General features: G+C 43.3%; 1 protein-coding gene across 6 annotated transcripts in view; it reads left to right on the top strand.

Annotated features, from left to right (window-relative positions):
* Positions 1 to 2,769: 2,769 nt before the first annotated feature.
* The window catches only part of LOC128703296 (methyl farnesoate epoxidase), a 71,074-nt gene continuing 59,659 nt past the window's right edge, over positions 2,770 to 14,184 (top strand). The window contains exons 1-3 of one of the 6 annotated variants that reach the window (XM_070086874.1): positions 2,770 to 2,856; positions 4,216 to 4,501; positions 12,235 to 12,337. In XM_070086874.1, the coding sequence (XP_069942975.1) occupies positions 12,259 to 12,337 (79 nt within the window). In that variant the 5' untranslated portion in view covers positions 2,770 to 2,856; positions 4,216 to 4,501; positions 12,235 to 12,258. The other 5 variants (XM_070086873.1, XM_070086877.1, XM_070086878.1 and 2 more) reach the window with 5 other exon arrangements.

Here is a 14,184-nt window from a genome sequence, read left to right as displayed (position 1 = left end):
CGCGTGCAACAGCAGTAATGAACGCGTATAACAGCATTAATGAATGCGTGTAACAGCAGTAATGAACGCGTGTAACAGCAGTAATGAACGCGTGTAACAGCAGTAATGAACGCGTATAACAGCATTAATGAACGCATGTAACAGCAGTAATGAACGCGTGTATCAGCAGTAATGAACGCGTATAACAGCAGTAACGAACGCGTGTAACAGCAGTAATGAACGCGTATAACAGCAGTAATGAACGCGTGTAACAGCAGTAATGAACGCGTATAATAGCAGTAATGAACGCGTGTAACAGCAGTAATGAACGCGTATAACAGCAGTAATGAACGCGTGTAACAGCAGTAATGAACGCGTATAACAGCAGTAATGAACGCGTGTAACAGCAGTAATGAACGCGTATAACAGCAGTAATGAACCCGTGTAACAGCAGTAATGAACGCGTATAACAGCAGTAATGAACGCGTATAACAGCAGTAATGAACGCGAATAACAGCAGTAATGAACGCGTGTAACAGCAGTAATGAACGCGTATAACAGCAATAATGAACGCGTGTAACAGCAGTAATGAACGCGTATAACAGCAGTAATGAACGCGTATAACAGCAGTAATGAACGCGTATAACAGCAGTAATGAACGCGTGTAACAGCAGTAATGAACGCGTATAACAGCAGTAATGAACGCGTGTAACAGCAGTAATGAACGCGTATAACAGCAGTAATGAACGCGTATAACAGCAGTAATGAACGCGTATAACAGCAGTAATGAACGCATGTAACAGCAGTAATGAACGCGTATAACAGCAGTAATGAACGCGTGTAACAGCAGTAATGAACGCGTATAACAGCAGTAATGAACGCGTGTAACAGCAGTAATGAACGCGTATAACAGCAGTAATGAACGCGTATAACAGCATTAACAGCAGTAATGAACGCGTATAACAGCAGTAATGAACGCGTGTAACAGCAGTAATGAACGCGTATAACAGCAGTAATGAACGCGTATAACAGCATTAATGAACGCGTGTAACAGCAGTAATGAACGCGTATAACAGCATTATTGAATGCGTGTAACAGCAGTAATGAACGCGTGTAACAGCAGTAATGAACGCATATAACAGCAGTAATGAACGCGTGTAACAGCAGTAATGAACGCGTGTAACAGCAGTAATGAACGCGTGTAACAGCAGTAATGAACGCGTGTAACAGCAGTAATGAACGCGTGTAACAGCAGTAATGAACGCGTGCAACAGCAGTAATGAACGCGTATAACAGCAGTAATGAACGCGTGTAACAGCAGTAATGAACGCGTGTAACAGCAGTAATGAACGCGTATAACAGCAGTAATGAACGCGTGTAACAGCAGTAATGAACGCGTATAACAGCAGTAATGAACGCGTGCAACAGCAGTAATGAACGCGTATAACAGCAGTAATGAACGCGTGTAACAGCAGTAATGAACGCGTGTAACAGCAGTAATGAACGCGTATAACAGCAATAATGAACGCGTGTAACAGCAGTAATGAACGCGTGCAACAGCAGTAATGAACGCGTATAACAGCAGTAATGAACGCGTATAACAGCAGTAATGAATGCGTGTAACAGCAGTAATGAACGCGTATAACAGCAGTAATGAACGCGTATAACAGCAGTAATGAACGCGTGTAACAGCAGTAATGAACGCGTGTAACAGCAGTAATGAACGCGTATAACAGCAGTAATGAACGCGTGTAACAGCAGTAATGAACGCGTGTAACAGCAGTAATGAACGCGTATAACAGCAGTAATGAACGCGTGTAACAACAGTAATGAACGCGTGTAACAGCAGTAATGAACGCGTTTAACAGCAGTAATGAACGCGTGTAACAGCAGTAATGAACGCGTGTAACAGCAGTAATGAATGCGTATAACAGCATTAATGAACGCGTGTAACAGCAGTAATGAACGCGTATAACAGCAGTAATGAACGCGTGTAACAGCAGTAATGAACGCGTGTAACAGCAGTAATGAACGCGTGTAACAGCAGTAATGAACGCGTATAACAGCAGTAAAGAAAATGCAATCACAATAAATCACTTGAACACTCGTGTATTACTGTAATCATCAAATACAATGCACTGCCTCTGCAGCTCATAACAAATACGTCGTTTACTCTCTTATCAGGACAAATGCGTCGTTTACTCTCTTATCAGGACAAATGCGTCGTTTACTCTCTTATCAGGAGCAAATGCGTCGTTTACTCTCTTATCAGGAGCAAATACGTCGTTTACTCTCTTATCAGGAGCAAATGTAGTTATACACTATTGATTTTTAGCAGTAATATTGATTCTATTTTCCGAGTTATTTATTCGTTTTCAGTGTGACACTTTATCTTAGTTGTGTTGACTTTATTTATTTTTATTATTGCATATATGTTAAAGTGGGAAGTATTATCACTTCAATTTGTTATAGTTTGTTACTAGGCTAATATGTTGGGGGGAGGGAGTGACTCGCGCTGGGCGAGTGAAAAAAAAATCGAAAAATTATGGAAATTGAGTTAATCGCTTTGAAAAATAGCTTAACACTTTGGCAACACTCTGGTATAAGTCTCATTATTCTTATTATTATAATCATGGGGAGCACTAAACCCATAGGATTATACAGCGCATGTGGCGGGGAATGGAAGTCATTCAGGGAACTGGAGCACAGATCCAATTCCCTAGATCAAAAGCCCCTCACCAGCATGCAGGAACCTCCCTTGAGGGGCTCATTGTTCTAAATGATTCGCGCTGTAGCTCTGCCTTGTGCAGACTCGGTAGCGCTCTTGGCCTTAGTGCCTCACCATCCCTGGGTCTGGGAGAGGCTTGCAGTTGAGTGGTATTTACTGGACCTTTCATTTTCGTCTTCGTCATCAGGTTTGGTGTGTCGCTGATTGCCTTTTCAAGGGCAGGAAGCCTCCAAGACATTCCAGTGCATCGTTTCAACGTAAATAGTGAAAGTGTTGGGCAGATTGTGAAGGCTGATGAGTGATGATGGCCGCGACCCACTGTGCGTGAGTGCTAGCCACGTATATACAAACTTCCAAAGGCCTTCATAAACACATCTACCTCTAGTACAGGCGCCATGCGTCCATTTAACTTAAAAATGAATACGTATCGGCATATGGTGTGGGAAGCAATGGGGTGTTGAGAGTAAGGAGGTCGGGACCAGTCAGTGCCTCCTCCCCTCACGCCTCGGGGGGGGGGGAGGGTGTGTAGGTGAAGATGAGTGAACACACTGGTTTTAAGTAGTCATATTACTCACACCTTTCATGGTATGCATGGGAAATAAATGTCGTGTTTATGGTAATCAGGACAGTGTGAATCTTAACCTAACATTGTCAAACCTGTGTAAAAAAAAAAAAAAAACAGCGCAATCCGTGTATTGGGAAGTGCCCCTCACCCCACTCCCCGGACATGCCCGTGTGTAGTGTACAGTGACCCTACCCCCACCTACCATAACCCCCTTACCCTGAGGAGAGCCAGGAGTTTTACCTTTCAACTCCCCCGCCTGACCCACCCAACTCCCAGCGACACCCCAACTGTAGATTGTACTTTTCCCCTCCCAGCCTCAAGCCCCAGCAGGCAACCCCCCTTCCCCTCCAATGCCCACGATGTCAGCGATTTCGTAAGATGAGCTGGGTTACCAGGAACTACCACTACAGAGCTAGTCCCGTGGAATTCGATTGCGAGGCAACTGTCAGGTGTACCACAAAGAGTGTGCACTCAATCCCTCAAATTTCAGCATCTGTGCACACAGTGCATGCCTAGGCTCCCGGAGAGCCCCAAGTGGGAACAACCAACCGCCCCTCCTTGCAGACAGAGCTGACAGTTACAGCTACTTCACCTCTACAGAGGACCTGGGATCTGCAATTAAATTACCGTCTACCAGGACGCTGACATATCCCCAAAGCAGTTCTTCAGAGCTGCTAGCAAATTCGCTGACCTCTTGTGGAGGGTCAGTGATGCCCCTGCAAGCAGCATCTTTTACTCAATATTTTATATTTGTTTTAGGTGTCATTTTTATATAATTTATCTGCCATATTTTTATTAGTAATAATGGTGATAAGGCAACAAAAGGACCCCAGTGGAAATAAGTCACTAGCTTTTTGGGGTTATTCCAGGTTCTCTACACATACGCTGCTATGTATGATAATCTATGTAACTGTATACCTGAATAAACTTACTATTCCCTCAGCACTCCTGTTGCTGACCGAAGTGTGCTGGACCTCCGTCTTCATCCTCACCAACAGGGTTGATACGTCGCTGGCTACCTTCCAAAGGGTAGGGAGTCTCCCTCTGTACTCCTGTTGTTGACTGAAGCCTCCACACCTCAGCCTGAGTGTGTCGTTTGCACGCCATACAGATAGGGTTGCCTCTCGTCGCCGCTCAGGGTATACACAGTGCTCCATCGGCGACAGCTCACCTCTTCATTTCAAGTGTCTAGATGCCTCCTGCGACACGCCTCTACAGAAAACTTTAAGGTAATAGCCAGGCAAGTGTGTGTCTCATGCACACGTACTTGCCCAGCTGAGTTTCTTTTGTACTGAGACCATTACGTTCTTTGACGCCGTCACCGCTGTTTTGTTATTTAACATAACTTGTGCAAGATAGGTATAAAATACCGACAATATGAAAGTTAAGACACGTGTGTAACATCTGGATATCTTTATTGTAGACGTTTTGCCATCCAGTGGCTTTATCAATACAGATTCTAGGACATGCTTAGAAGACAGTAGAACTATATACAAAAGATGAGGTAATGAGTCCCTCAGTCCAAGGCTGAGGGACTGATTACCTCATCTTTTGTATATAATTCTTCTGTCTTCTAATTATGTCCTAGAATCTCTATTGATAAAGCCACTGGATGGCGAAGCGTCTACAATAAAGATATCCAGATGCTGCACATGTGTCTTAACTTTAACTTAATTTGCTGTTACCCTGTATGTTCCCACGATGTCTGCTTCTCGACCAAATGCTAACTGTACTCTTTTCTTCACTTACTCTAAACCTGACGAAGCTTCCAAAGATGCTGATAGCACTTTATGTAAGGTCACCCACGTCCCTCTCATTAACCTCATCACTACTGAGAACTAAACTTTCCGAGGCTAGCTTTGTTATCAGCTGGACTCCTGAGCATAGAGCCAGGAGCACAGCGGTCGCAAAGCAAGTTGACAATTCCATCTCGGCCGCCTATGACAGTGACTGCAACGACATTAAACTTGAACTTGCTAACAGAAACAACGTAACCATTGAAGAAATATACAGAGCTTCCCTCTCTCACGTCCTCAAAATACGCTGTTTTACACCAGAAGCCACACACCTCCTCCAGAATGGCATTCGTGCCAAGATGTACATAATCCCTGTCACCTCCCTCTTTATGCCTAACTACATACCCACCATACAAAATCCTCCTGCTCGAAAAAACAAATCTGCTCCAAATGCTCCTCTCCTGACCACTACTGGACAACCAGCTCCAACCCTCTTAAATGTCCAAACTGCCTACAACCACACTCAGCTACCTTCTTTCAATGCCAAAAATGCAAGGGATACACTCTCTACGAAATGACAAACCTATTAACTCTCCTAACCCTCTCTCTTCCCACTCCCAGCCTTCTCTCACTTTTGCTAGCTTCTCTCACCTCTACCCTTAATTACCTCCCCTCCTTCCACCTCTCCCTCCACTCCCCCCCACATGCAAACACAATCAAAGGACTCACTACTACCCTGTCTTCTATATCAGTACCCAACCAAACGAACAACCTGATCTCCTTTATTGTACACACCACAGTCATTCTAGCCAAACACTTTGATATCGACTTCCCTAAACTTCTAAACGAATTCTTTTCAGCCAATGGCTTACTCCTCTTCCCTTCCCTTCCCTTCCCTTCCCTTCTAACTTCACCTTACCTCCTCCACGCCAAGACAGCAACTTAAGATGTCTCTCCCAACCTCCTCGAACCCACCACTCAACCTTAACCGCACCCTCCCTGAACAACCCTCCTCCATCTTTATCTGCAACACCAACTCCTGATGAACCTACCTTACCTTCCCCTTCCAACACACCTGCTAACACCGAACCTTCTACATCTGCCACACCCTCTCCAGCCTTCACTGCTCCCTCTGTCCCCTCCTCTTCCACCTTCACTGTACCATCTAATCTCAAGTACACCATGGACTCCAATCAACCTGTCACTGCTCACACCTCCCGATATCCTACCAGAAGTAAATGCTGCTTCAGAGAACACTCACACACTGACACCAGAATAGAGCGAAACAACACTGAAAATCTATTAAACCACAAAAACACTCATGCTCTCATTCATCAGACACACACGACAGGCTCAGTTCAGTTGAAGATTGTTGCATCAAAGAGACATCTGCAGACGGCACAACCAGGATGGGACCAAAACCTGAACTAGCCAGACCTCTGTACCCTGTCCCCACAAACAACACCGACCATGGCTCTTAAGGTCACACAGTTTAATATAAGCAGCTACAATGAACAAGCACCTCCTGGCTGAATTCGTTGAGGCTGAACCCCCTGATGTGCTGCTTTTAAATAGTACTTGTGTGCAAAACACCCAGTGAATCAGACACTGGGGTTACACTACACGCCAGTCTAGTGCTGATCCCTATAATGGTACTGCGATTATGGTGAACAGCACTATTCGACACGACTTCCTAAACCTCCCCTTCACCTGTCCTCACAGCCTGGCTGTTAAAGTCTTCACGGTCTCATTATTATCTACACTACTTATGTTCGACCTAACTCCAACATTAACATTCCTGACTTAACCCTCCTCTTTAATAATCAAACATTCCTGTCTATCTCCTTGCTGACCTAACCACAAAACATACAGACTTCCATGACACATACACTAACACTCATGGTAACCAATTGAAACACTTAATCACACAAAAACACCGTATGCACCTCGGCCCTCACTTCAACACTTTCTTTGTCCCTTTGGGCCAAGGAAAACCAGATATAATTGTTACAAATAGCGCCAGCCTCCACCTTCATCACCACATTACACCAGGCCTCCTCTCCGGCTCAGACCACATACCCATCACATCTCTTCAAACCCTATTCTCATTCCCTCCAGACATTCCTTTCTTCTCTAGGGCAAACTAGGACTCTCTTAAAAAGCACTTAAACAACACTAACCTCTCACATAACTTCGATAACAGACCTACATCAGACATCGACACACAGATTGCTCTCACACAAGACTGCAACACAAGCTGCTGAAAATGCAATTCCTAAAAAATAATACACTGTCAAATACTCCCTCCATCCTTCTGAAAGGACAAAACGCCTTCTCCTCTACTACCATCACTACTTTGCCACCAACCACCACAGATTTGCACATGTCAGTAGAGACCTCACATTCCTGAGAAACATCATCATCCGTAGTCTGCATTCAGGCTGCTTACTCTCACCGCATGCGGGACCCTAGGGAATTCTGGGCTTTCATCCAGGTTACTGGAGTCCCAAAAACAACACACTTCCAACTCATAACACACAACAACACGAACATCACAGACCCAACACAAGCAGCACATGCTTTCAAAGACATATGGGAAAATATTTTCCACCATCACCCTCCTGACCCAGCTGCACAACATCACACACAAGATGTAGAACACTGGGTATCCACACATAGACACATCATCTGTCCTGACTCTATCATACAACTGTCCTCCCTTACCTCCACCCACATTCTCAACACTCCTCAAGTCTACTAGAAACCCTTGGAAAGACTTTCGAACAACTCATTAACCAAAGACTAAGGACTCGCTTAGAGATTAACCACCTCCTGATTGATCGACAGTTCGGCTTCCACCAACACTGCTCAACACAAGCAGCACTTAATATCATTCTGAACTATATTCTAATCAATAAGGCCCAAGGATGTACAATGGCCCTGGTTGCTAAGGACGTGGAGAAAGCTTTCGATACAGTCTTTTCAACCTTTCCCTGAATGTCAAACAATTACTATGCAACTTCCTTGATGGCCGTACGATGTGAATTAAGTTGAGAAACTGTCTCTCTGACTCCTTCACCTTTCATGCTGGAGTTCCCCAAGGCTCTGTGCTCTCTCCTACCCTGTACATCATTTACAAAATTTTTCGAAATATTTTTGGATTTGTGCGGGAGTAAGATAAGAGATAAGATTTCGTTCGGATTTTTAACCCCAGAGGATTAGCCACCCAGGATAACCCAAGAAAGTCAGTGCGTCATCGAGGACTGTCTAACTTATTTCCATTGGGGTCCTTAATCTTGTCCCCCAGGATGCGACCCACGCCAGTCGACTAACACCCAGGTACCTATTTGCTGCTAGGTGAACAGGACAACAGGTGTAAGGAAACGTGTCGAAATGCTTCCACCCGCCGGGAATCGAACCCGGGCCCACCGTGTGTGAAGCGGGAGCTTTAGCCACCAGGCCACCGGGCCTGTATTTCGGTTCACTAGAATATTGGATTAGCATTGTTTTCTCAGCATCAAGTCCCCAAACAACGTTTCGTAGTGCCATTTAGGCCACCATTGTTGCCAAATATTTTCAGTCAATCTTTTTATTTCAGTTGTTTTTTGGGCTGTCTTATTGAAACTTAACTTGAAAAATGAAAGAATTTGGATGAGGAAAAAAAATAGCCTGGAACCCCCACCCCCCTTAGTAAGTTGAAACAGTGAAGAAGAAAGAGATATTTGAAACAATGGTGTTTCAAATCGATCATGTCATTAATAGTTAGGTAGAGTTACTGTGAAAAAAAATATTTAACATTTTCAGGTTATTGTTCATTAATAACTATTATCATTAAAGTGTGATCAGTCTGAGAAATAATTATTACTTTAAGTGAACAATATAATCTATTTTTATATAACGATAGACATTACGTCAATAATTGATGAATGACAACATGTATGGAAACGTTTTCCTGTGTTTACCATGGAATAGCGGGATGACGTATTTGTTGTCCTAACCTATTCATTAAATCTGTTATAATTTTATTTAACCTTGAGCTCCCACTGTTCTTAAAATTTATAGTGGATATGTTCATCCTGTTTTAATTTTAGTTTCCTGTCGGTAAACGAATAGTTAATGGTTGAGGTAGTATAAATGGCTTGTTGAATAAGGGGCGGGCATCGTTACCTCTGCCCTCATCCCCTTCTCTCCACCCTGTGGGAGTTAATTAACAAGGGACCCTCCTAGAGAGTTTGATATCATTTGACTTTATGCTCCCACCAAGTCAGAATGGAATTTCGCTCCTGTGTGTCTCCACTCAGCGAACAGCTGTTTTATGTAATGTATTTCTTGTCATGATGTGTCAGCGTGCCCTTAGACCCTATTGACTCATTGCCCACCAGAATTATGTTGAGTGGCCAGTGGTCTTGGATTGATACTCTCATCATGGCCCTTGATGAGTGAATAAGACCCTGCGGTCTTGATGACCCATATGGCCCAGCTCAGAAGACATGCTGAAGTGTTCCTGCTGAATTTGCAGATTCGTAAGATATTATCATTTCATATACATCATACATATATAAATTTCACTGGCAGTGGATTTGCAAGCTTCAGTATATAAATTAAGTTGCCTTAATAAGATCGATATATCATTGAGACTGTCTCGTCTTGTAATTAGTGACTATAATGAGCACTCTTTAGTAAGTAAGTAAGAATAACTTATGCATAAACAATAAGACTTGGGACCACAAATAAGTCTGACTTTGTGAGATCTTGATACCCGTTTTCTATGACTAACGGGTTCTACACTATATCTTAAAGACCTTGTGGTCTTTATCCTGTTTGGGAAGGACCAAATGTGGAATTTCACTAGATAAAATGCATTAAAGACCATAGATGACTATGAAAAGACACTTATTGGCTTATAACTCCAGCAGCCACAGTTTTGGGTGTCTCCGGTGTTGATCCTCTGGGTTCTCACTGGGCTGAAATAAGGCGATTATAACTAGGGTTAATACTAGCCCTGAAGACCTATATTATACGCTTATTGCAGGTATTGCACCTGGAAATAGTGGACGAGTCTTGCCTGTGTTTGGGCAATCACCCATATGCCATGGCGTCTACTGGTTATCAAACCTCACATAAGTACCTACCTGCTGCAGTGAACAGTCTAATATGAGTTTGGGTGTGTGTATTGTACCCAAAAAAGACAGCCATATCGATGGCTTGATTGAAGGCAGGATGAATCAACTCTTTTTCTGAATGATGTTGAATCGTTTAGTGTTATGGGAATGCTCGTTGGACACTAGTATTCTTGTTCACTAAGTATATCAACATGCTGGGTTATGTTACAAAGTTTTTCAAGTCACATGAATTTCCATCACATGTTCACGAGATTCGCTCGTCGACGGTAATTTGTCACTGTTTAATGTTTAATGTCTAGCATAGATGACTTTTGTAGTTTGAACACTGCATCCCTGCTCCTGCTCACCCTGAAGATCATTCGAGCATGAATAAGTACCACGGAGATACAAGACTTGGCCCCATATTCATGATTCTATGCGTGTGATCTGTGTAACACTACCACAAGACTTTGCTCACTCAGTTGATCTTGCAAGAGTCTTGCTGGCTAGACTGCTCTTAACATGGCGAGTGTCCCTTATATGGGCGAAATAATGCTGACAAATTGTCAAATCCTTTTCAAGAAGGGCTCCTTGGTGCGGTGAAGAGCCTGAAGAACCATGTTGTAAATCTTGCAAACAAGGCAGCCAGGAAGCTTACAGCACTTCGCCGTATCTCGCATCAGCTTGAGAGTAGGGGTTGCAAGATTCTGTACGAGGCATAAGTACGCTCACACTTTGAGTATTCTCCACTTTCTTGGTTTGCCTGCCCCCCCCCCTCTCATCTGCGACTGCTTGACAGAGTAGAGAACAGAGCAAGACGTCTCATCTTTCGCCTGGACCCATCCTGGATAGATCTGTCATTTCAGCAGAGCCTTCAACATAGGAGGGATGTGGGTGGCCTTACTGTTATGTACAAGGCCAATATTGTCAAAGTACCACATTTGGATCCACTTCGAGGACAGCGTGAAACAAGCTTTTATGCCACAAGACGGGCAGAAAGCAGCAACTTCACTCTGGCTGTACCCTTCTCCAGAACATCACTCCATCTGAGATCCTATATACCCAGGATGACTCGAGTATGGAACACATTCGTACAGTATAATGATGTCAGTGAGATAAAGTCAGTTGATCAAATGAAAATGCTGGCCCACAGATGGCTCCAACTTCATCCTGTTCCTTACTTGTATGTCTCATAACAAAAATGCTTTCAAATGAGCTGATGTAGGTAACAGCTCTTAGCTTGCCAATAAAGTTAGGAATCCTTAACCTGTAAATAGCTTGTCAATAAAGCTAGGGATCCTTAACCTTGTCAAACCCTGTGTAAAAAAAAAAAAACAGGCGAAATATACACAAACACTGATCCCTGGCCGCATGCAGGGGATGTGATGAAAAGCTGTAAGTCTTCTCCCTGAAAGCTGGCTGCCTTGGATTAACGTCTAGCGCAAGCTGGGCGCCAAGGTATTGGTCCAGTGTGGTGAGAATGGTAAAGCACTGCGTACCTTGTTCCAAGGTTCGTAGGTTTGAGTCTCCTTCAGCCAGAGATCAGTGTTTGTGTATATTTCGCCTGCTCTTGCGAATTCCTTGCATATATATATATATATATATATATATATATATATATATATATATATATGTATAGATATATTTTTATATAAATAAATATATAGGAAGGGTTGGAGGGAGGGGGTAAAGGAGGTTTTGTGTGCGAGGGGCTTGGACTTCCAGCAGGCATGCGTGAGCGTGTTTGATAGGAGTGAATGGAGACAAATGGTTTTTAATACTTGACGTGCTGTTGGAGTGTGAGCAAAGTAACATTTATGAAGGGATTCAGGGAAACCGGCAGGCCGGACTTGAGTTCTGGAGATGGGAAGTACAGTGCCTGCACTCTGAAGGAGGGGTGTTAATGTTGCAGTTTAAAAACTGTAGTGTAAAGCACCCTTCTGGCAAGACAGTGATGGAGTGAATGATGGTGAAAGTTTTTCTTTTTCGGGCCACCCTGCCTTGGTGGGAATCGGCCGGTGTGATAATAAAAATAATAAAATATATATATATATATATATATATATATATATATATATATATATATATATATATATATAAATTTTAATTTTAATTTTACTACAGAGAAGCTGCAGGGACTCGTTGAAGATGTTGCTGATTATAGCAGTGGTTCTTCTCTTCTACTTCCTCTACATAAACTCTTGCAAGCCACGAGGTTATCCACCAGGTTAGTTACTTTGCTTATTGACTACCAGGTGGGTCTCTATTCTTACTGACACTTGCTTAACCCCATGAATGTCTCAAATTAGTGACATTTACTTCCACAGCTGAATACTTCAGGTTAGTAATACCTGCTCTCCCATTTAAGCACCTCTAGTTAATGATACCTACTTCCCTAGGTGAGTAAGTTGCGGTAGTGTCACCAAATTTTCTGGGTAACTTGGTTGTAAGTTGTGTGTCAAATAATTCCAACATGATTTTATTTCCTCTATGACTACCTGGAGGGTATTCTGGGGATCAACGCCCCCGCGGCCCAGTCCATGATCAGGCCTCCATGTGGATCAGGGCCTGATCAACGACGCTGTTACTGCTGGCCGCACGTAGTCCAACGTACGAACCATAGCCCGGCTGATCTGGCACTGACTTTAGGAATCTGTCCAGCTCTCTCTTGAAGATAACCAGGGGTCTATTGGTAATTCCCCTTATGGCTGATGGGAGGCTGTTGAACAGTCTTGGGGCCCGGATACTAATTGTGTTTTCTCTTAGTGTACCAATGACTCCCCTACTTTTCACTGGGGGTATGTTGCATCGCCTGGCAAGTCTTTTGCTTTCGTAGGGAGTAATTTCTGTGTGCAGATTAGGGACCAGTCCCTGTAGTATAAGTCAAGTGTTTCCAGGCGTTCCCAGCAGCTAAGGTGTTTCATTGAACTTACGTATATGTGCAGTAAAGGTTCTCTGTACATTCTCTAAATTTGCACTTTCACCTACCTTGAATGGAGATATTAATGAACAGCAGTATTTCAGCCTATGGAGAACAAGTGATTTAAAAAGTATCATTATTGGCTTGGCATCTCTTGTCTTGAATGTTCTCATTATCCATTATATCAGTTTCCTCGCAGATGTGATAGTGGCATTGTTGTGGTCCTTGAAGGTGAGATCTTCGGATATTACCACTCCCAAGTTCTTCACATTACTTCTCTGCTCTATTGTGTGGTTAGAGTTTGTAGTATACTCAGTCATAGCTATTATTTTCTCCAGTTTCCCATAACGTTGTAGTTGGAATTTGTCTTCATTGAACTTCAAATTGTTCTCCGTTGCCCACTGGAAAACTTGGTTTATATCTTCTTGGAGATTTGCCGTGTTCTCAGTGGATGACACTCTCATGCAGATCCTAGTAATGTCTGCAAAGGATGATACGGTGCTATGGTTTACATCTTTGTCTATGTCTGATATGAGGATGAGGAACAGGATAAGGGCGAATACTGTGCCTTGTGGAACAGAGCTCTTCACTATGGCAACTTTCTATTTAACTCTGTTTAGCACTACTCTTTGTATTCAGTTGGTCAGAAAGTTGAAGATCCTTCTGCCCACTTTGCCAGTTAACCCTTTAGCACGCATTTTGTGTGCTATTATGCCATGATTGCACTTGCCAAAGGCTTTTGCAAAATCTGTGTATACTACATCTGCATTCTGTTTGTTTTCCAGTGCATCCAAGACCATAGTGGTCCAGTAGTTGTGAAAGGCAGGAGGGACCTGCTCTGAACCCATGTTTGGGTGTCCAAGTGGTTTGCAATCCTGTTTCTTAGAACTCTTTCAAAGATTTTTATGATGTGATACGTTAAAGCTATTGGTCTATAGTTTTTAGTTATTGCTTTGCTGCCACCTTTATGGAGTGGGGCTATATCCGTTGTTTGCAGTGACTGTGGAATCTCACTTGTATCTATGCTCCTTCTCCACAGCATACTTAGGGCCCACTGCGACTAGCCAAGGATTCGAACCCATGATATTTTTGCCCCCCTTCACGGTTTGGTGGACCTGTGGGTTAGAGTGTCATGTGATTTTCGCTCACCATGG

The sequence above is a fragment of the Cherax quadricarinatus genome, chromosome 20 (genome assembly GCF_038502225.1).
Source record: "Cherax quadricarinatus isolate ZL_2023a chromosome 20, ASM3850222v1, whole genome shotgun sequence".
Lineage (NCBI taxonomy): Eukaryota > Metazoa > Arthropoda > Malacostraca > Decapoda > Parastacidae > Cherax > Cherax quadricarinatus.
The sequence above is the reverse complement of the archived record's forward strand: the minus strand, read 5'-3'. Positions and strand labels throughout refer to the sequence as shown.